Source organism: Chaetodon auriga, chromosome 9 (assembly GCF_051107435.1).
Source record: "Chaetodon auriga isolate fChaAug3 chromosome 9, fChaAug3.hap1, whole genome shotgun sequence".
Lineage (NCBI taxonomy): Eukaryota > Metazoa > Chordata > Actinopteri > Chaetodontiformes > Chaetodontidae > Chaetodon > Chaetodon auriga.
Genome location: NC_135082.1, coordinates 22,243,194 through 22,265,611, shown reverse-complemented (window position 1 = coordinate 22,265,611; position 22,418 = coordinate 22,243,194). Strand labels below are relative to the sequence as shown.

At 42.0% G+C, this 22,418-nt stretch overlaps 2 protein-coding genes across 8 annotated transcripts in view; both read left to right on the top strand.

Moving 5' to 3' along the window:
- The first annotated feature begins 410 nt into the window (after window positions 1-410).
- Window positions 411-9,794, top strand: cxcl14 (chemokine (C-X-C motif) ligand 14). Its single transcript, XM_076739016.1, has 4 exons — window positions 411-1,001; window positions 2,846-2,951; window positions 6,937-7,050; window positions 8,138-9,794. Exons 1-4 carry the CDS (start codon window positions 938-940, stop codon window positions 8,151-8,153), a joined length of 300 nt encoding a protein of 99 aa, XP_076595131.1. The 5' UTR covers window positions 411-937; the 3' UTR covers window positions 8,154-9,794.
- Window positions 9,795-11,257: 1,463 nt separating this feature from the next.
- The window catches only part of fam13b (family with sequence similarity 13 member B), a 70,507-nt gene continuing 59,346 nt past the window's right edge, over window positions 11,258-22,418 (top strand). For 2 of the 7 annotated variants that reach the window (XM_076738819.1, XM_076738817.1), the window contains exon 1: window positions 11,285-11,517. The gene's annotated coding sequence lies outside the window, so the exon portion shown is untranslated. Of the gene's footprint in view, window positions 11,518-22,418 lie in introns of all 7 variants that reach the window. The other 5 variants (XM_076738820.1, XM_076738816.1, XM_076738822.1 and 2 more) reach the window with 4 other exon arrangements.

Below are 22,418 nucleotides of genomic sequence, written 5' to 3'. Positions count from 1 at the left end.
AGCTTAACTGTTAGCAACTAGCAACGTGAGCAGGTACTTCCTGTGTTTACCTGCACGCTGATTTAGGAGCAAAGTTTAAGAGTTGACCAGAAACGTTTGACATTATTGTTCAGTCTTTTAACAGAGATTGTTACACAATGTTCCATATTTTGAGGTGATGAGACAATAAGAAAGGAGTATTTCCAATCCCATATCACCAAGCACACCTGCGCTTTGACTTTGTCAGTTAAGTGTCCTCTTCTGATTGGACACGCAGGAGTCTCCGCAGAACCTCAGAGAAATGTTTGCTGATTTTACTAAACTTATTGTGCGCAGCGGTCTTTTTTTTTTTTTTTTTTTTTTTTTTTTTTTTGGCGTTCCTCTGCTTCCCACAAAGTCTACTGCCAGTAATAATGTCTCCGAAGCTGAACAGTTACAGTAGGAGGCTAACACAAACCAGCCATCACTGTCTACCACATCAGACGTCACTCCACCCTCGTTCTGCGGACATTGTCCGTGTTTCTTGTTCTTCCGTCCCTCCCTCCCGTTCCATGTTCTCCGCTTCTCTGTCGCAGGCCACAAGTGTTTGATTCGCTGTCTGGCCGTGCATATTAATGAGAAGGGGACAGCGGGCTGCTTTTTAAGAGGGCTGCTGCCCGCCTGCCTCTCCACACAGAGAGAGAGAGAGAGAGAGAGGGAGGGAGAGAGACCTAAACGAGTGGCTGGAGGTTCATCCAAGCGCTCAGGACGCACAGACGGAGTTGCACAATCAGCGCTCCTAAGAGACTCTAAAAAGCAGCAAACCCTCAGCGCTCTTTCAGTCCTGCCATCCCACTGATCGCTGCAAGTGGATATTATTTGCACCTCGCGTTGATTTGTGTGTGTGGTTAATAGCAGAGGCCGTTTGGAGAGCTCGGATTTTGAGGAAAAGCATCTTGTTTTAAAAACTTGTGAAGACATGCATCGGTGCACGGCGGTGCTGCTTGTGTTAGTGGTGGCTCTATACCTCCTGAGCGCAGAAGGTAAACTTTTTATTTGTTCATTTTTAGTTTGAGGAAGTTGTTTGTTTGTTTGTTTTTCTGAAAATTGGGTGTTTTGCATTGAAGCTGTGATGATGTAACTGAATAACAAACAGTAAGTGTTACGCATCGTATGTGATTTTGGACGCCTCTTTTGCTTTGTTATGTGTGCTTGAATGGGGAGGATAAGGAGTTTTTAAGGGCAGAATCAGCCTTCTGATCCAGAGTTTGTTGTTGAGTGAAGTTGGTGTCAGAGATCCCCAAGTCTCCATCACAGATTGTTAAAACAACAACAACTTAGTTAAAGTGGTGTTTGCTTGCAGGTTTATGCTCAGAAAAATCACTTTATGTTGACACCACCAACATCCCACCTGCTGCATGCATTTTAACGCTCATCCCAGCACTTTTTTCATCCATAAATACTGAGAACTCCTCGACACCAGAGTGTAATGATGCATTCAGCTCTGGTATAAGAATCTGATCTCATCGTGAGCCTCAACTTGGCATTCACAAGCCTTTTTACGCCCTCAACACCGCTCTGGGACTCTGTGTGCGTCTGGCAAGACAAGTGAAGCTCACCATATGTAGCTGAGATCATTTAAAGCCAATATTCGTGGGGTCATGTGGAGGAGGGGGTTCAGGGAAGGGAGAAAACTGGTGGAATAAAATGAAGTTGTTGCTTCGTGGATGAGATTTTGAGCAACTTGTAAATCTTAATTGTAGTGTAAATACACTCGGTGGAGGACTTTTATCTGCAGATCTCAGCTTGTTAGGAAAGATTACATGTGTGTATTTTCCAACAGCTGTATTAGTTTTTGCACAGCACATATTACTGAAATACACTCACCATTTGGGGCAAAATCAATAATTTACCAACCAACTTACATTCAGCCTTTAAATGTTTTCTTATCGACATCACGTAGATGCCTGATGTTCGTGAGTAATAAGGTACAGACCGTCTCTGAAGTGTTACACAGATATATTAACCTCAGTGTCTCCACAGTCCTCTTGTTGTCTTGTGTTTGTGTTCAGTGCCGCCACCACCGTGGGCCCTGTGGCAGATTTAGTGGTCAGCGGTGAGGACAGATAGCAGGTGATGGATGAAGGGAACCTTGGACTATCCAGGTCATCACCTCCCATCACAAATATACAGCCCAGCAAAACTAATTTCCTCTGCCGCTATTCAGCAGCACAAAGTCCCAACGACTAGAAAACTGGACCCGAGGAAGACGTCAGACTGAAATGAATAAATGCATGGATGCTGAAGAAGTGTGGCTGCACGTGGTGTAAAGCAAAGCAGTGTATGCAGTTTGCTAAAGGGAGCGTCTGATAGAAGGAAGTGAGCCGTCTGTTGCAGCCACAGGTTCTCAAGTCTGCGCTGCATCGGATAAAACAACAAATCAGTTTATTTTGCCGAGGTGCACTGAACAGTAGTTCTTGGTGAACTGCGGAAACATTTACTGTGTTGTACTGTGTTGTGTAAATACACGAATTAAGTAGCTGGCTCAGAGGAACTGTTTTCAGATCATGTGATGTTTCAGCGGGGGGTTGCAGGACTTAAATATTGGCGCTGGTAATCCCCTCTTGTCAGTGTGTGCTTTACAGATAAACCGGAGACTGATTGAAGGCCAGTTTCCCGTCAAATCACAAAGAATTAACTTTTGTCACGTCAGCGTCGGTTTCATAGCTGGAAGGAACTCCGAGACTGACTTTAATAATCTGTCACACGGTTCAGTTTCCACATGATCAGCTCCCATTATTTTTAAATCCCCAGCATTACAAGTTCATCGTGTTTCTGTTTGGTGATTAAGGTCACTTTGACGTGTGTGCCTTTGATTTCTCTGCAGCCTACAAGTGCAGGTGCACCAGAAAAGGACCAAAGATCAGATACAAGGATGTCCAGAAGCTGGAGATCAAACCCAAACACCCGTACTGCCAGGAGAAGATGATATTGTGAGTGAGACTTTTATCTTCTCTCAGCCTCTCGGTCGTCTGTGTCTGCCCTTTCCTTACTGGGCTTCTACCTCTTCTTCCTTTCCTTTGTTGTCTCTTCGCTCTTCTTTCCTCTTCATCCTCCTCATCCTTTCTCCCTGTGCTGGCATGCAGCACAAGTCATAACATCACAGTATTTGTACCGGCTTGACACACAGATCGACAGCTGTAACTGTGTCATGACTGTCCTCCAAAATACCATAAATTATGTGGCAGCTGCAGAGGCATTATCAAAACACCCCGTCGTCCGGGCTTAAAGCACTTAGGAGGATTTGCCGTGTGATAATAAACTGATGATTTAATAACAGCCTGCAGTCAGGAGCCAGGGATGATTTATCAGCTGGAAAGAAACCACCTGTTCCCAAAACATCCCAGTACGTTCCAGTACTTTCTAAATAGCAGTCTAATAAAGGGTTAAGCTCCAGATATTTGATAAATTTAAGATTTTTTCCTGCCGTTAAGATCGTGTTACTCATCTTAGGTTGTGTGCAATGTATGCATCACACGCATGTGCACCTTTATCAATGTAATGTAAACAATGTGCATCCCAAACTGCAGTGTCACGTAGAGTTTTAGCTTGATTTGTGGTTGACCGACTCCTTACACCGACTCTCTCTGCCACCTGACCTTTGACCCATGAAACCACACTGTGGACGTCGCAGATGATAACCTGGCCTCTCCTTCCAGAGGGCTCCAAACACACTCAAAGCAGCCTGTGGCGCACAAACAGGCCGACTTTAAATAAATAAATAAATTTAAATTGTACATACAGTATGAAGTATGCTTTTTTTACTTTGATCTTGGGCCAACACTTGGGGATGAGGCCTCGTACATCGCTAGAAATGTGAGCTGTGGATTTCCATGTGGAATTCATTTGAAGTTTCATGTCAAAGCTACATGAAGGGACGGCAGATGGAGATGTTATGTCACCCTCCCTGGAGTTGCTTCTGCGTTCAAGGCGCAATCTCTGCTGCCACCTGCTGGCAAATTACGATATCACACAGAGAACACAATTAAGGCAAGAGTCAACTGAGTCATATTGTGACAGTCCTGACGATGTAAATGATTACATTTTAGGGTTAGGACTTGGTTTATGGTTAATGATAGGGTTTATTATTGTTTATTGTAAGGTTTAGATAAGTCTCCAAGGAATGAATGAAGTCAGTGCAACGTCCTTTTAAGATGAAACTCATGAAATTTTTACCCATTTTGTTTAAGATATTAAGATATTCTACAATTAACAAAACACTTAAAGTATGTTTTTACTTAAATCATACGATTATTAATAAGACTGAAGGATTTCATTTATTCTATACCTATAAATTAAAGTTTTCCAAATTGAAATAAGGTTGGTCAGATTTTACATCAGTATTGTCAGTGCTGAAATATTTGGTCTGTTACTCAGTGAGTCAAAGGATAGAAAAGTACTCTATTAGATTCATTGTTTAAGTCTGATATGAAGCATAAATGCTGTACAATCTGCTGCTTCGAGCTACTTTAATGTGAGGATTTGCTACTTCTCTCCATTTTACAGCATTTTAAATGAAGTATGTTTGGATCGTGTGTTGTTCGCTGTCACCCTGGAAAAGGTGAAGGAGAACAGACATGCTGTGTTTTCAAAGACAGTGCAGCGAGACACGGAGTTTAGAAATCAAGTGCGTGCACGAACGCAAAGAAACACTGAGGAGGTCTAAAATTTTATCTACGTCAGCTCACAGGTCTGTATCTGTGTGTGTGTGTGTTACCCGCCGCTCAGCCATTAAGGCTGCTCTTTTAGCATGAGATGGGGGCCACCAGCCGCTGGTGCCCAGTGAAAAACGAGCCTCAGCGGGCTCCGGAAAGCCACAGAAAGAAAGAGAGTTAGGAGAGGAATGGGCGAGAGAGTCCCCCCCTCTGGCATTTGTTGTGGCCGTTTGGCTTACGGCGCCCAGTTTGGCATTCAGAGCGGCCCCTCCTAACCACACACACAAGCTAGGAGCCCCGAAATGTCCCTGTTTTCGCCCGATTTCTATTCTTTCTCTCCAAGTCATCGTCTTTTTGCCACTTCTTCTACTGTGTTATGTCTGTGGCACTTGTGAAAGAAGTATTCAGATCCTTTACTTAAAGAGAAATCGTGATACCACACTATAAAAATACTGTCATAGGATCAGTTTTACTGATTCATTAACATGACTCGTATATCAGCATGTATCAGGTTAGCTGTTTTGTGCGCTTTTTGGCAGTTTGTTACCTCCAACAAAGAGTTCATGTGTTCGATTTCAGTTGGTTGGTTGGTTTCTCAGCAGGATTGTAGAAAAACTACATGCCCAGTCTTTATGAAACTTGGTAGAACCACGGGCCATGAAGGAATCCAGTAAATGTTGGAGCTGATCTGAAAACGCAAATTATTTTTCACTTTTGTTAACATTGCGCGATGGTGGGTAGAAAAAATGTCGTACATCTTAAATCCAGTAGATGGTAGTGAACCATCTGTAGGACAATGACTCCACCTCACAGTCGGCGACATAACCTCCACTAACGCTTTCTTCACATGCTAAGGTGCTGCTATGGAAATGTAAGTCCACACATATCATGGAACTAATTCTACTCTTAATCCAAATGTGAAATTCTAACTACAGTAAAGTACACATCACCTCCATCCCTTCTTTGTTTCTCACAGCCCTTCCTGCCTCCCCCTGTGCTTATTCACATACATTTTGTTAGCCACATTAGCTGTTGGAGCCAGTGGCTGCACTTCGGCTGCCCAGGTGAATTATAATGAGGAGGATGTAAAGCTCAAATTAACCCCGTAATTAGGTTAAATATCACCTCTGCTGAGCAGCCATGGATAAACATTCAGGGTGCTTTTATTACAGCCTTGCAGATTGAGGTCCATCGGCATGCACACGTACAAAAGCGCTTTCATGTTGTCTCTATCAAACACAAACACACACACACACACACACACACACACACACACACTCAAAGCTGTGTCCTTTCATAACAAAGCGTGTACAGCAGTCCAACTAAACCTCAACAGCTAACAAAGCCGTGACTGAACGGGCAGGAAAATAGATGTAAAACTCTTTAATCTGATCTTTCTAACGACTGAATGCAGTATTTTTATTGAGAGTCAAGTCTTTTCTCCTGTAGTGAACTCATTAAACATTCATGGTTTGGTGAGGCTTTGAGCGTGTCACTGGATGGAGAGGCCCCGTGGCATGGTGGCTGTTTTTCCCACATTGCTCTCGTTTGGCCTGAATATGCCACATGCAGGCAGACTGTCTCTACCGTTGCCTTAAGCAGAGGGTTACAGACGGACCAATTGATTCAATGAGCTTAGATGTCACATTTTTTAGTGGCAGCTCCATAATATTCCTCCACTGCCAAGCGACTGGGCGCCCTGTGCAAGCTGATCTTTTCAATTCAGAAGGCATTTCGCTGTGGAAACGTTACTGACGGCGGTGTAGAAAAGCAGCTCAAATATGGGGCAAAAACAGGTCAAATGTGCTACAACTTGACCAGTCTCCAGTCAGATGACTCAGACTGGCTTTCAGATAGTTTTAAATACCCCCAATTCAGTATTTTTACTCTATTCAGCTCCATTGACATTCATGTAAAACACATACTGCAGGCTGGCTCCTGTTGTTGATCTCAGCCCTCTGTCAAACTATTGAAGATAACACGGTCGTCTCGATTTCTCCAAACATGTTGTGCAGCCTGATTAAAATGGCAAATATTTGTTGCTTTATCTCAGCATTTACAGTTGCACACAGATTCTGGTGCTACAGTATTATTAGTGAATATTGGACATTTTGGCCTGCTATCCTGTTATTTTGACAAAATTAGTGCATCTTATGTTGTTTTTGGAGCTGTATTGATTCTTTTATTGTGTCAATAACATTAGATTCTTTTACTTTCTAACGTCTCCGTTTCTTTGTCTCTTCTTCTTTGCTTTCCCTCTCAGCGTGACGATGGAGAACGTGGCTCGCTTCAAAGGGCAGGAGTACTGTCTTCACCCCAAACTGCAGAGCACCAAGAATCTGGTCAAATGGTTCCGCATCTGGAAGGACAAGCACAGGTAATAAAGATTAAATTATACTGATTGTGGCTGAGTGGACCTGTTGCATGTCTTTCCACTATTTTTAACGTCTGTCTCTATATTATCAGTCTTTCTGCCTTAATGACAAATGTTTTCAAGCCTGTGCCTGAGGTAACAAGAGAAAACATTAAAAGTTTGTCATAAGCTTCGGCCAAAGCAGTGAATAAGTGGCACTGTTGGACACATATTCTCATAAATATTGCTGTGGCTCCAGTATAATATTATCATGCTGCAGATGGCAACAATGATTATTATTCAAAGCAGCTATAATCTCTATTTGCAATGGATCAAATGAGTATGTGCAATCTAAAAGGTATTATCACCCAACTGTGCAGTTCCCCTCAGCCCTGCAGAGCTTTACAGTGTCTTTTTTTAGCCACTAGCAGCCGAAGAGTCAGATATTTCTCTCAGGGGTTTGTAGAGACCAAAATGGATTAACGCTCATCACACGGACAGAAACTCGTCTCCAAATGGTTGATAATGTTGCTACACATCACCTGGATGCATCGAAAGGCAACCGTTTGCAAACACGCTCACCATATCATCTTAAAAGCATGCACAGGTTGTGCTCACAGCTTGTATCTGCTGCCTCCATCTGGCTGAAAAAAAACAGTTACTGCAGTTTTAATGATGGGTTTGCATAATATGCACATGTAGTCAGACTCTAAAAGGCTCATAAGTGACTTCCCGTGTCCTAGATATTCCTTAAACACATCCAGTGGCTTCTCTGCAAAGCTTTATTGATTTATTGAAATTTCTCCTTTGCCTTCATTCCACCACGGGGAGGTCAGAGGTCAGAGATTCAGTATTTAGCTGAGTTCGAAAGAACATTTCCATGGGGAGTCTGTGAGTTACAGGGCGGTTAAACCTCCTGAGTGTCCGTCCGCTGACATCCACACGGCCAAAAACTGAACACAGGAAGCTTTCCATCTCAGTCCATCAGGAGGCTAAAGCACACACCAGGTGGAGGAGGCTAATGATGCTCGCAGGAAAAATCCAACTTAACATAAAGAGAGAAGTGAACCAATCGCAGAGAAATTAACTCTTATTTTTGTCTCTTCCTCAGGGTGTACGAAGCCTAAAACCTCGGCTGCCCAGCACACGTGGATCAAGCGAGACAACATAAAAAAAAGACGACAATATCACAGGACTGTTTTTGTGAAGTGCAGGATGTAATCTACAATCCAGCTGCGCTTCTCCTTCTTCTGCCTGAGATCTGTCAAGCACATTAAGAGATATCTTTAGTTCGTATATAAGCTGTTGGGCTCGTTTTAGTCGGCCATCGATCTAGTTACAGTCACTCACCGCACCAGTCTTTACAACTGTAGTTATACTTGTCAAATAGTGGACGAGACGCCGCCATCTGTCTTCAAACAGCTGTAGGTTTGTTCAGTTATTACTTAAAGGGACTTCTCTCTCGCTTCGGCTTTTAGGCTTCTTTCAAAGTGAAGAATGTGTACGGACGTGTTATTCTGAAGAAACGGGCAAACTTCCTTTGAAAAATACTGTGTGGGTTTTTCAGACGTTAAGATTTTCACTATATTCAATATGACAGGTCGGCCATTAGCACATTATAGGATCTGGTTAGCTGTTGTAGCTGAAATGCAGCGAGGAGGGTTTTCGGTGAATCTGATTCTCTGTACTCGTAGGGGAGAGGCAGTCAGTGTGGGGTTACATATAATGCAGAAATTGCTATTGTTCAGTCAGATAGAGGAGATCTAGCACTGTGTTTACCATGTCCATGCTAGTCACACGTGTCAAACAAACACACTGCTCGCTCTGCAGCACACATTCTGTAAACATGATCTAAATAACTGGCGGGGTGAAGTTTCAGTAGATATTTAAGACTACAAATAGTTTGTTTGTGCCATTGTTACAGTACAGGATTGCAGTACATTAAAAATGAATTATTTAACACACTAAGAAAGCAAAGCTCTCTGGAGTTTACATCAACAAAGGACTATCTGTCATATATTTTCACTGGTTGAAAGAGTTTTTAGTTCCACCTCTTGAAATAAATGTCTAATGAAGCAATATCTCATCTGAACTCCGTACATAACCCCGTATTGAGCTACTGTTTACTGTTTAATGTAAGCCAAGATCCCATGAAAATATCAAAACTCCAGCATTCTGAATCATACATTCCACATACAAAACAGCACTCATTTCATCACAGCATATATATTTAGATACATGGCAGGCATTTAATTTGTTGTGCTAACGATCACTTCACTGTCTCCTGCAGTCCTACGTGGATGATGACGCTCGTATCTCTCCTCCCATAGATCTCCTGAACAATACTGTCAGATGTGTTTTGTATGCCATGGATACACTTTGTCACAGTGACTGTCGGGTGTTGTTTTGTTGCCACCAAACAGAATTCACACACAAATATATCTGCATATATACACAAACACCACGTTTTCTTTACCTTTTGAAGAATGTGCATTACTCTTGTTTTATATCTTATAAATATATATAAAGAAGCATTTTGTAAATGGACCAGTATAGCCTATATGTTAGTGAGAATGATTCACCTAGAGACTTTATAGTGTCATGTATATTCTATCACTGCATTCTAGTTGTTTTTGCTATTTAAATCTTGGTTTGGTAACAGATATTTGGAGGGTGAGTGTTTGGACCGGCCCACCAAGCACACAGTTAAACATTCCATTGAGTGTAAAACAATAAACACAGCAATAAAGTGTCTATAGAGCAGCTCATGTTTGCATTTGGCTCGTTTAATTAACTTGTAATTGAAATTCAAGAGGAAACAATGCACTTGCATATGTGTAAAGGGGAAGACGGAAAAATGGAAGTGCTGCGAGGCAGGCAGTCCACCAGGTGGCGGTATACACCAACCGATTTACATCAGGCAAAGCGCTAGAGACACTATCACAATGTATGTCCACAGTAACAGTGCAGGGGTATTCAAAAACGCCTTTGAATGCCTCAGTAACTGAACACAGATAAAACATTGTGAGTACTCCCATACACAGAAAGAGTGATTCACACATACATAATGAAGTAACATACACAAAAAATCACTGTGAAAAATTCCTGGGAACCTGTATGTAAAGTCAGTATCAATAAAACACTCACAACACCAAGAGACCGAGTGATAAAAACAGCAAGTTTTATAGCAAAAAGTACATTTTATTGATTAAATCAGAGTTATAAACTGGACCACACGACAGTGGCTTCACAGATACTATGAAAAGTGTAAGAATTGGGAAAATAAAAGTTTATGTCAGTATTGTGGATTTCAGTTTCATTAAAATGAAGTCTGAGAGTGTGTTTAGGACTAACATAAAGTAACTTTAATTCATTTAATGTGTCTACACAAAACTGTTCTTCCAGTAGTTTGGTGCCTCTCTACTACATGCAGACTTAATAAATCTCTATACTAATATAAAGTAGGCCTAAACAGAGGTGGAAAATGACCCCTGATGCTTTATATGCTAGTCGATGCCACTCACCATTTAATGGTTAAAGCACTGGCTGCGAAGAAATGTCACTTTCTTGATATTATTGAGACGATAATGTGTAACTACTGCTATGACATCTGAGCAAACTCTCTGCTGCTCCAATGAGATGTGGAGTATTTTAATAATACCTGAACAATGCCTCAGGCTTATTATTCTGCAAAATAACCAGCAGATAAATATAGCATGGTACAGTATTTTCCTCTGAAATGTAAATGATGCACAAATTGAAATATTTAAGAACCAATATTTAAAAATATAAATACTATACATGAATATAGTTTTGATACTTCCTGGATGCGTATATGGAAGGTGATTTATATGCATCAAAATGAGGCTTTAGGCACTAATAATAAACCGTGAGTAACATGTAGGCTGTAAGAGGTTTTCCCGTATTTCAGTGCAGGTAGACTTTGTCAGCATGTACGGCAAAAGGCCTGTAATGTCAAACAATGGCTTACATTCAAATATTCCAATTATCAATACATTATCAAAAAATACTTATTTAAACAAAGAAATGCAAAAAAAAGGAGGTGGTAGGCTACGCTGTGCACAAAAACACCACGTAATCGTCAAAGAAATCAAAAATGATCCTTGTATGCGTGAAGTTTGGGGGCTCTGTCTGTCTGTAAGGCGGGGTCAGTATTTGGCAGCTGCCTCCCGCTGTGTTCACAGTGAGAGAGGCGGGGTCAGTATTTGGCAGGTTCGTCCCTTGAGGGTGTGTGTGTGTGTGTGAGAGAGAGAGAGACTCGCTAAGCAACGACCTGCAAACGGGCATCCGAGCCAGTCCGAGCAAAAACAGGAACCACATTATTCCCGAGTGTCTCTGCAATGTTCCCGACGATATTTCTCCGCCGCCTGCTGTGATCCCGTCGAAGTTGCCGTCTCTCCAGACGTCGGCTACAGAAACCAAACAGGAAATTAATGCATCTTGCTCCGCGTTCCTGTTTGTTTTGACCTGGTAAGGTTCCCCGTAGCGACGGGTTAGCTTGCTTTGCTAACAGCGCTTCCTCTGGTTCACTCATTATCTCAGTAGCTAATGCTAGCCAGCTAACTGTGTCTGTCGCTTTGTGTTGTCTGTTTAATACATTATAACTCGCGGGTAGTTTGTGAATTTATCCACCGCAGTTGTGTCTTCACTTTGAGGCGAACATTGAAGCACTCGGCGGGCGCTGAAGCGTTTACGGCTTCATTTGTGTTCATTTGGAAGCTAACGGCTAACGGTTAGCAACGGAGGCAGTTCCATCACATCTGTGGCTCCTCCGCAGGCTCAGCGAGCTGAGACAGAAAAAGAAACACTGTCATAAATAATTAAACATTCGAGGGTTTTTTTGGACGCCACGAGCAAACCTGAACAAATTTTCCAGCTTTACCAACATTTGATATGATAGTTGTCTACAGTCAGTACTTGTGTGAAGAATGTGAGATGCAATGGGCAGCACAGGCACACAGTCACCTGGTTTTGACCGTCATTGGACACCACAGTTTACAGAAACATAACCGTGTTCCGGCTGTCCGGAGGTCTGGATCTGTTCAAGTGTCGCCGGTAGTTTCGTTTTCTGTTGTGACTGTTCTCTGGAGAGCTTCATCATGTGCTCCAGCTCGCTCCTATCAAACTGTCTGTGCTGGAATGTTCTGGGGTTTTGTGGCACTGTGCTCGCCATTAAACGATTTTGTCTGCGCTGAATGGATTTTTATGTGGAGCAGTCATTCGTTTTGAGGATGTGACTCGCTGACTTTCATTTCTGGGCTCTCTGAAATCCTTTGCACATTGCATAATCGCCATTGCCCTGAATTAGGACGGATTTGGCTCTCCATATGGTGTACTACAGACAGAAGTGCAGGGGCCGCCATGCATTACTAAGTACACTGAGGGGACTGTGGGCACATATGTACATTATTGTGGATACATGCTAAAAATGTATTGACACATGCAGAACATTTTCAGGTAATATACCATAGGTCATAGCTGCAGCGATTCATCATTAGCTGTCAACTATTCAATTAATCACCAACTATTCTGATAATCGATTCATCAGAGTTACATTTTTTCAGAAAACTTTCAAAATTATCTGATACCAGCTTCTTAAATGTGTTGTGGTTTTCATGAAAATCTACCTGTGATGCTAAATTCACCATTTGGGGTTGTTAATTGGACAAAAACAAGCTATAAAAAGACATCAGTTTGGGCTTTAGGCAACGATGAGGCACATTTTAAATATTCTGACATTTTATACTCTGAATTATTAAGATTCAGAGTTAAGTGTGTGGTAGTGCTCATTGTGAAGAATGGCTGCCTTTGGTCTGTGTTTGTGTGTTTTAGGTTCTGGACTCCAGTATGTTAAAACACTTCAAACTTAGCCGCTTTTCAGAACCTACACGTGATCTGCACTCCTATCTGAGGGACTTGTGTAAAATCTGTCCTATAGCTCAGCAAAGTTTAACCTGTTAGCGAAACATGTAGGTTATTGTGTAAGCGATGGCAGATATGACCGGAGTAAAGGTCAACTTCGCAGTGGTGCTGATGTTGGAAAAATGTTAGCAAAGCTGCTGTTGAGTCAGCTGCTTTTGTACACTTTGGTGTGATGGTGTAACACACAGCTAAGAGTTTTAAGCCTGTGTTAGGTCCACATACTTAAACTAATGCTGTCTGATACAACAGACAGATGCATCTTCAAGAATAAACTAGATACTAGAAACCCCTCTCAGTGTAATGCTGTGCAAATCAGTAGAACCATATTTACGCCCAGGCCACGCTGCCTACCTCCACCTGTGCGTGATGCTACCTCGCTGAGCTGCTGCAGCGCACACGCATGTGGCGTCCACACAGACAGCGTCTACTCGTGTAAACTAGAGCTTTGTACAAGAGGTTTGTAAAACACCCTATAGGTGCCGATCAATAGATACAGACATTGAAACTGTGGTGAAGAGTATAATATTGATGGTGTGTTGTCAATATGACCACAGATCATTTTCACTGTCTTGATTGGCTAACCAATTATCAATACTTGATGTATTTTCTACTTAGGTTTACCTGTTAAAATGGCAACTAAGTGTTTTGGTGTTTTTTTGCTAACCAGAATTGAAATGACAACCCACCAGATAAGGATTTGCTGCCCAGTTTGGGTTCCGAAAGCTAGTTTGAGAATGAGAAGTTTGAGAGATTATTAGCTAATGTGTTATGCTAAAGGCACTCATTTGTAAACAGGCATATTGTAAGCATGAATTCACTGATAATACTAATAAAATGCAAGGTTAGTGAGACCCTGGAGGCATTTCCATTCATTCACATTAAGTGTACCTCAGCTGAACCTGCAGCCTTTTATGTGAAGGATCTCACGTATGCACATACCAGCAGTGTCAAAACTCTCCAACCTCCCGCTGTGTGAGATAAGGCCGTGTACGTAAGATGACCCATAGTTTTTATATGGAGGGAAAACACGCGCACACACAGCCATCACAGCAGTGTCATAACCACACAGCTGCCTGCAGTGTGGGATTGTTGTTGCCAGGTCAGTGAGTGGTTGTTTTAGACCCTGTGGACAGGGGCCAAGCTAAACCAAACCGGGTCCAAATCTCTCTAAAGCTGGACCCACGCTGCCAGAAATTCACCAGATTTAATCCGTCTGTCTGTGTTCACACCTGTGTGGAGATGTGTTTCGTAACTTCGTTTTTTTATTGGTTAAAATATAATTAGCTTCAGTTAAACGTTTAACTTTTTGCAGAGTAAGATAAAATGACCCAAAGAATAGGCAGACGTTCATAACTTTAAGTGATTTCAAGCAGCGCAGTTGCACAGAAATACCGTGATGCAGAGTACAAAGGAAAAGAGATATGTTATATCCAACAAGAAGCCTTGGAGCATTATCTTCTGGTGTACATTAAGCCAAAATGGGCCGAAGGCGGCTTCACGTGGTGTGGCACTGACCTGGTCCAGAGATTGTGTAAATGGAGACAGTCCATTAGGCAGCTGAAATAACAAAGGCTTCTACAGGGAAAGTAATCTTTTATTCATGTGTTGTTATCTTTCCCTACGAATATCAGCGAAAAAGCCCCCAAGAGCATTTTACTTTCAAATCCTGGGCTCTAACCACACAAAAAAAATACTGCACTCCATCATCCAAATGCATGTTCATTTAGACGTAGTAAATCAAAGACCAGCGTATGTTCGATCGATGTAATATTTAGTGTGACTGAAATGCTGAAAGTGATTGATGTGACACTTCTACAAACATTAATCGCATCTTTGCCTTGATTTGATTGTAAGCATAAAAAATGGCACAAGTTACAAAAAATACACAACTTTAAGGCCGTTTATTTGAAACCAAGGCCTCCAGTTGGGAGAGGGGAATGTTCTAACTACAGCAGCGAGACCAGAAGTACGTAAAATTTAATCCATTCGGGAGTTTGAGAGTTGAAACTGTCAGTCGATTAATCGAATATCCGATCAACAGAAAATGAATCAATAGTTAGTTTGATATTCAATTAATCTCTCAAGTCTTTTTTAAATTAGAAGATGGTAATAATTAGCTTGTTTCAGCTTTTCCAATGTGAGTATTTGCAGGTTTTCTTCATCCTCTATGGTAGGGAACAGAATATTTGGGGGTTTTGGACTGTTGGTCGGTTGAATTTGGTCAGCTGACTATCAGTTTCATCGATGACCCAGATCAGGCTGGGACAGTATGATGATATACATGCAGAGATCTTTAGAGATTGACAAAATGTCGCTATACCATTTCAGCCAAGGAAGCAGATCCCTTATTGTCTGTGGTTGAATGACGTCATGCAGGCAATGTTGCACATCAGTGAGCACGACTGCTTTTATAGCAATGTTGGATTTACAGGATTTGGCATCAATTTTAATGACGTTCCTGATTTGTCAGTTATTTAATTCACTGGATTACCCGAAAAAGACTTTGCCATCTGTTTATTTTATCCATAAATAGTTTTTCAATTAAATTTCTGGATAATGTCCTACATAACTTCAACCCCCGTCACACCCTCCAAACTAGATATTTACCTCTAGTTTGAATGAATTATTTCCATTCCTAATCTGCTGTGTGTTTTAGTACACACATGGGTTTCTTGAGACTGGTGTTGACTCCTTTTTTGCGCGAAGGATGTCACAAGGCGACAGCAGGGGATTTGGTGAGACAAGCTCATAATTTTTCTGCAGATATTAGACAGACGCGCATAATCTTTAATATGTCTGTACGTTGCTGTATAATTTGGCATTTTTCAAACTGTACCTCGACAAGAGGCAGGCGGGAAACCCCCGAGCTGGGCGGCCGGTTGGGCTGAAGTAATCTGGAGGTGAGAACATGTCCTCGGCGGGTTTTAAGGGCAGCGCTCTGACTGCACAGCATCTGCTGAATATGTGAAACCACAGGAGAGATTGCACCGTGGTGAAAGTCACATGACTGGAAATGCAGGATGACAAACTTTAATAGGCTGTATCTGTAACCTTTGACACCATTTCTTCACCGGCTTGTCGGATCTTTGCATCAGATGCTTAATACCTCTTCTCGTGTCGGGCTCAGTATATTTCCATCTAGAATCAGATCCATTTCTGTCAAACAAGTAAAAATTTCCAAGGACAACATTGAACTGAAGAAAAGTAAACCTCAGCTTTCGCTTCCTGTTTGCTGTGTGAGGAAATCCTTTGAACTGCGCTGTCACTTTGCTTGGTCACTGTGTGCACGCTCTCCTGTCTGCTCAGTTTTCAGTGTACGCTCACAGCTGCCGTGTTGATCTATTGTTTACATGCAGTCACACACACACAAGCAGATGGAAATGACAGGACTTGTGCTGTCCTGCATGAGCTATTTGTTCTGTGTTAATTGAGTCTCATTCAGTCCACGCATAATAAAGCAAAGATGGTTTATTCGGAGAGGTTTTGCCACAGTCTTGGGATTTTCCTCGTTGATTCACTGCAGTCTCACTTCCTCATTGCACTCATAGAGCTGTCAGGCATGTACAGAATATAAAGACAACAGATGGAGAGGGATCTTTTTTTTGCAAATGCAGCTAAGGCAGAAGCTTACTGGCTGGTATTTTAGTGTGCAGCGGCCTGGAAATTTCCATCAGCACGAGACAGAGCAGGAGAGAGAGGTGATTTAGATCAATACTAAATCAATAAGGCTCAATTTCATTGTCTCAGATGAGGCTGGGCCCGGTGACTCCAGCAAGCTCTGCTGAGGTTTGGACGGCACTGATGTGGCTGTGAGGTGTAGTTCTGTTGTGAATCACAGTGAAACACTGTGTGTGCATTTTCTACCTAAAGCCTGTATGAAGACAGATTAGCTGTCACAGTCAAACAGAATCAGGGCTGGGACAATATGCTTATCTCCCAGTTTGATACTATCAGGAGACTTGCGTGCCGATTCAGTGTGTGTTGCAGTTCTTAAGTATTGCAAATCAATTTTGCGATCTTTAGCCATTCGTGTTAGCTTCTTTTAACCCTAGACCATTGGAAACAGTTGGATCGAACACTTATACAGACCGTCTTCCCTAGTTTGTGAATTTTGTTGTGACTTGAACCAAATATTTAGCTGACTGTAATATTACATCCAGGTTAAACTGTCCGGAGACACATTTTTGGAACTTTTGTTTGTCGGCAAGCTTTTTTTTCCCCACATAAACATCACAGAATTAGTAAGAAATGCAAAAAAAACTGTGAATGTATGTAAAGGTATGGATGATATGTAAGATTGTAGAAATTTGTTAAATATTTAGCGGTTTTATTAATACTGTGGGAGCTGTTCTTTGTAAGATCTCGAGGTGTATTGGACCATTGTTGTGTTGCAGATCAGTAAGACTGATCGTTTTATGATCATATTGGATTTTCCCATGACTTTTGCATCAATGTTTTGAGAGCTTTGGTTTGATAGGTGTTAAATGAGCTGGATTTGCCAAAACAGACATTCTTGTCTGGTTCTTTTATCCATTAGCAGCCGCGATGTCGTAATATAGAATAACATATGACAAAGAGGATTTAAATGATGCAGATGGTTGTATTAATATCTCCCACCCCTAATTTATGCACAGATGAATTTAGCACATGCAGTGTGATCCCAGCCCGAGTGTTAAAAATTATGTTCACAGAGTTCGTTTGCAACACAAGGCTGGAATGAACCTTCATTGAATAAGCTCCTATTTGTAGTATATAATATCCTCAACTGGTTTAGATCATTCTTCCTTTGACATGGTTCGTTGGGTGAACCCTCAAACTCTGCACCACTTAATTGCTTAATGGAGAAACCATCCTTTGACTAGAAAACCTGAGTTTATTACTTAAAGGTCCAGTGTGTTGGATTTAGGGGAATCCAGTGGCAGATATGTAATGTAATATTCATAGTTACGTTTTCATTAGTGCAAGTACCAGAGACACAGTTTTGTAGTTGACCGTCACCTGTGAAATTAAATGGAGAGCATTACAGTGTAAGTCCAGTAAATAAAACCCTGTTCAATGTAAAAAAGATTCTAGAAGGACACTCGGGATAACAGAGCTGCTCTGAATGCGACCAGTGAATGCTTAGACTTCCCTTTTCTTAGATGTTTCACTATGTTGTACGTCATCATCATAAATCAAACAGTATTCACAAAAGGGCACGGGTTTGATTACTTAAAGATCAAACACTCAAAATAGAGCTCTTTGGAAAATTGTGAAACCCACATGCAAATAAATTGCATAACCAGGCATTTCATAAGCAGTTTTATGTAAGGAGCAGTTATGATCTAAAGCTTTTTATTGGAGTATTCAGAAAAAAGTACATTTGTTCGTTTTGAAGAGTCAACAAATAAGCACAGAAAGAAGAACTTGTATTAGTGTTCACCCAGATAGCAACCAGGCAAACTTCATGCAAATGTCCAGCACAATGCTCCACTCCCACAGTTGCCAACACAGAGCTGTACTTGTTTCCGCTGTAGGTGTGCAAGCTTTTTGCAGCGTCTCAGGCGGCGGAGAATGGATCTTGTTTTTCTTTCTCCCCTAAAGAGCACTTGTACGGCAGCCCTTCTAAAAAAAAATGTAGTGGAGAGTGACATGAAAGGTTGCAGACTATGATAAACTGGAGTGTAGCGAAGCAGGCTTCAGACTGGGAGATCACCAGTTCAAAGAAACTCCCTCCTTCTTCAGCAGATACTGCTAAGTGGGGCACTTAACCCTCACAGTGGAAGTGCATAGTAGCAATTAACCCCTGGCTGCAGAAAGCTTTGGTTGCACCGGGGTGAGACTGTACAGCATGCATAGGAAACGTGATGGGGCTGATTACAGCGCAGGCACCCGATATCTTTTTTTAGATGAATACACATAGGTTCAAAAAGAGACATATGCAAGAGATGCCAGCTAAAGCTAGTGATTATTGTCATTGTCAACAATTTTGCAGATCTGTAAAATATCATAAAACACTGTCAAATGTTTGTAATTTGGAGTCTGTGTCCTAACAAAGAAAAGCAGCAAATCTTCACCAACCTGGAAACAGAGTGTTTCACATTTGGACATGAAAAATGCCTCAAACAATTAAGAACCATTAAAATGATCATTTTCTGCAAATTCGACTAATTATTTCAGCTTTATTACAACAATGATGCATGGATTAGCCAGAGCACGTGGAACAAGCTGGAGCTCTGCTCATCCCCTCGGGTCGGCGTATTCGTCAGCTCTCCAGGCTTCAAAGAAACAGCTGAAGAAGATTCAGGATGAACAGTTTGACTGATCATTTAAGTCTTTTCACTCCTCCTTTTAAACAGAATAAGAACAGGCCTTCGAAAACGATCATTATTTTTGTTGGACGTTCCTTACAGTGTCCAAGTAAATAAAGGGACGATCCTGCTACTAGAGACAGAGATAACGAGGCCTAAAAAAGCCCACCCCCCGAAGACATGTGCTTATTAATTTATCACTGACAGGGCTAGCCTGTGAGGAGCAGCTTAACTAGGCTAGGGCATTGAACTGCTGCCTCTGATTCAAGGGCAAACAGCGGCTCTACTCTCGCTGGCCTTTATGCCTCCACGCTGGCGGCACTGCTACCTCAGGAACCACGAGAGAGTTTCTTCAAATTTAGAACGAATGTCCACTGGACACAAGGGTGAACTGATTAAATTTTTGGTGATCTGAGGTCACAGGTCAAGGTCACCGTGACCTCAGATGGTGACTTGGTGGTTGACGCGGTAATTCCTCGCCTCCTCTTTTCTCCCTGTCACTTCCTTTCTCCTCGCTGCTTTCTCTCCTCTAATCCCTCCTCTCTCTGACGCTCTTTCATTCTCTATAACTGCCTCTTTTATTTTTCCTTTCATCCGTCTGCATCCACGCCTCCTAGCCTGACTTGACCTGCTGATGTCTGCCTCTGAGACACTGAGGCATGATTTCAAAGCTGTGAGCAAATGCTGACCCGCTCTATCCCACAAACCTGCAGGCTATCAAAAGTAAAACTTTGGATCATTTGTGTGCACCAGTTAGTTCTTGTACCCCTCCAAACCATCACTTAGTCCACACTAATGAGTAGTTTGATTCCTTGTACTAACTCCTGACCTAAATTACTTCATTTTCTATCACTAAATGACTGAGTTGATGCTAATTGTGCCAAAATATTACTGAATTAAATAAACAGTGTTAAAATACAAGAAGCTGTAGTTTATTGGTTTCTCAAATCACTGCAGTTGTTCCCTCATTTTGAGTTGGAATCATGTGTTTTAGGGGGGAATGTATTTCTAGGTTGCAGATTAATAATTTGAGCAATCCAATTACTAATTCATATAATGTTATGAATTATTAGAATTATTACCTCTGACTGCTGCCTGGCTCAGGAGTATCCCTCTCTGTCTGCTGCTGCCATACATGCTGTTAACCCCAGTCAGAAGCAGGTTTGTAAGATGGTGAAGTCAACAAATAATTGACAAACGGCACCACAGTAAAGAGGTCACATGTAACCGAGTTCACAGGCAGACATGCAAATACATCGGTGGCTTGGTGAGTCGCATTGCAGGGTAAATAAACTGACACAGGCGGATAGTGTGCACTTCTAATCCCAGTTGTGCAGGACAGAAAGGACATATGTGTGTTTTACAAACTGCACGCAGCTTGCTTCTCGTTCACGTGGTTGCTTGCATGACAAAGACCTTTAGGTCTAAAGTTGCACCAGTAAAAATGTTTGGAAGCTTGAAAATCTTGGGTGTGTGTGCAGCCTCTCGTTAGTCTACATAGACTGACAAACACAAAGGTAAAGAGGTCGACAGACAGGCAACGGCTGACAGATAGACAGGCAGATTGGCTCCCATTCAGAGTTGGCACGTTAAGTTGTGCGCCTACATGCTCCAGTTTTCATTAGATGAGATTCTTGAATCATGCAGTTTGGTTTATTTACAGGAGTTCAAAATATTCAAATGACCCTTGTGTTGCACCTGCCTGCTGGGCTGCCAGAGTTATTCGCAGTAACTGAATATCCAGTAAAGCTCAGCTCATATTGTGTAGATCATTTGGCCTGAAAGCCTTCGTAAAGGTCAGCTTTTTTAAAATTGTTACGCATATTGCAAAGATAATAACCCTGATCAAAAACTCCTTCAAATATGATGTCCACAGTTATGTTTTCACTGGTGTGAAATCAGCTGAAAACATGAATCGTTGTGCTGTTGCTACCTTCCAATGAGCCCTTGACATCTGCAGAGAGAGCGGGTCCTCTTCCATGTGTCACCCTGTGTGCAAACCACGCTCTGGCTGTAGAGAGCACCTTTCCCGTTTGGAGTGGCCACCATAGGGGAGGGCGAGGCGAGCGGTAGTCTGTTTGTTGCAGACAGCAACCTCACTGGGAGATGTCACTGAAAACCACACACTGAATCTTTGAACTTACTCTGCTGATGTTGTGCGTATTGACGACACGCTGTGGATTTCCTGTTGACCTCAGTGTCAAGGTGGCCCTCGCTGCTCACCTCTGACTCACCGCCTCAAGTCAAGGAGGAGGTCTCACCCTCAAAAGAAGACGTTCAAAATGTGCACCAGCACGTTTTATGTCAGCATTTACACCTTTATGAGGGCGTATGAGGTGTATGTGTGTGCGTGTTTGTGGGTTTTAATAGGAGTCACGTTTCCTCCCTGTGTGTGTTCGTATGCTCTGTACCACTGACTTTCATTTGCAAACATGATGATAGACCCGCTGCAGCTTCTTGCTCAGCACTTAAACATCCTGGATGGCTAATTTAGCTCATTTTAGTTAAAAACTAACACCATTTCCATGTAGTGATGCATTATGAGTTGTGATGGAACAATAGGGAAATAAGTCACATTAAAACCACGTTCATCAGGGACGGGGTCGCTGTGAATGGTCCCCAGCTACACTTCATATTTAAAGTCACCAACACCTTATTAATCAACATGTTTATTACAAAATAGAAAACATTACACATCATAATATGTTGTAGCCTGTTCATAACACTAGGTCCTACCTCCTCATCTACACACTTAAAGACCTCTGCAAAATCTAGCAACAATAAGCCTAAAATCAGGTCAGTTAGGTACTTGTTTCCCGTCATTGGTATATCATTTGTTACGGGAACTGCTGTGTAAGAAGGGACGTGGCGTGACAGGTCGTCTCATTCCATTCGTGACAAAGCAGATAAGGATCTCAGTCATATGCTTAGTGATTGACGAATGGTTGTCTCATGCAGAGACAACCCTCATTTACACTTCTGCATCCTGTGTTTGTCCTTATTTGTTTTTGTTTTTCTAGGTGCGTGCTTGTTTGGATATGACAGGAAAGTACGAGGAAGTTATGCGTTGAGTCAGGGTCACAGGATCTGTGAATGGATCCGATAAGTCAACACGGCTGTCAAACACTGAAACACCAGGCAGCCGTTCATTCTCCGTGA

Coding starts and splice junctions, on each gene's coding strand:
- cxcl14 (XM_076739016.1), top strand. CDS start 938: ATGCATCGGTGCACGGCGGTGCTGCTTGTGTTAGTGGTGGCTCTATAC. Junction 1,002..2,845: donor ATACCTCCTGAGCGCAGAAG/GTAAACTTTTTA, acceptor ATTTCTCTGCAG/CCTACAAGTGCAGGTGCACC. Junction 2,952..6,936: donor TGCCAGGAGAAGATGATATT/GTGAGTGAGACT, acceptor TTTCCCTCTCAG/CGTGACGATGGAGAACGTGG.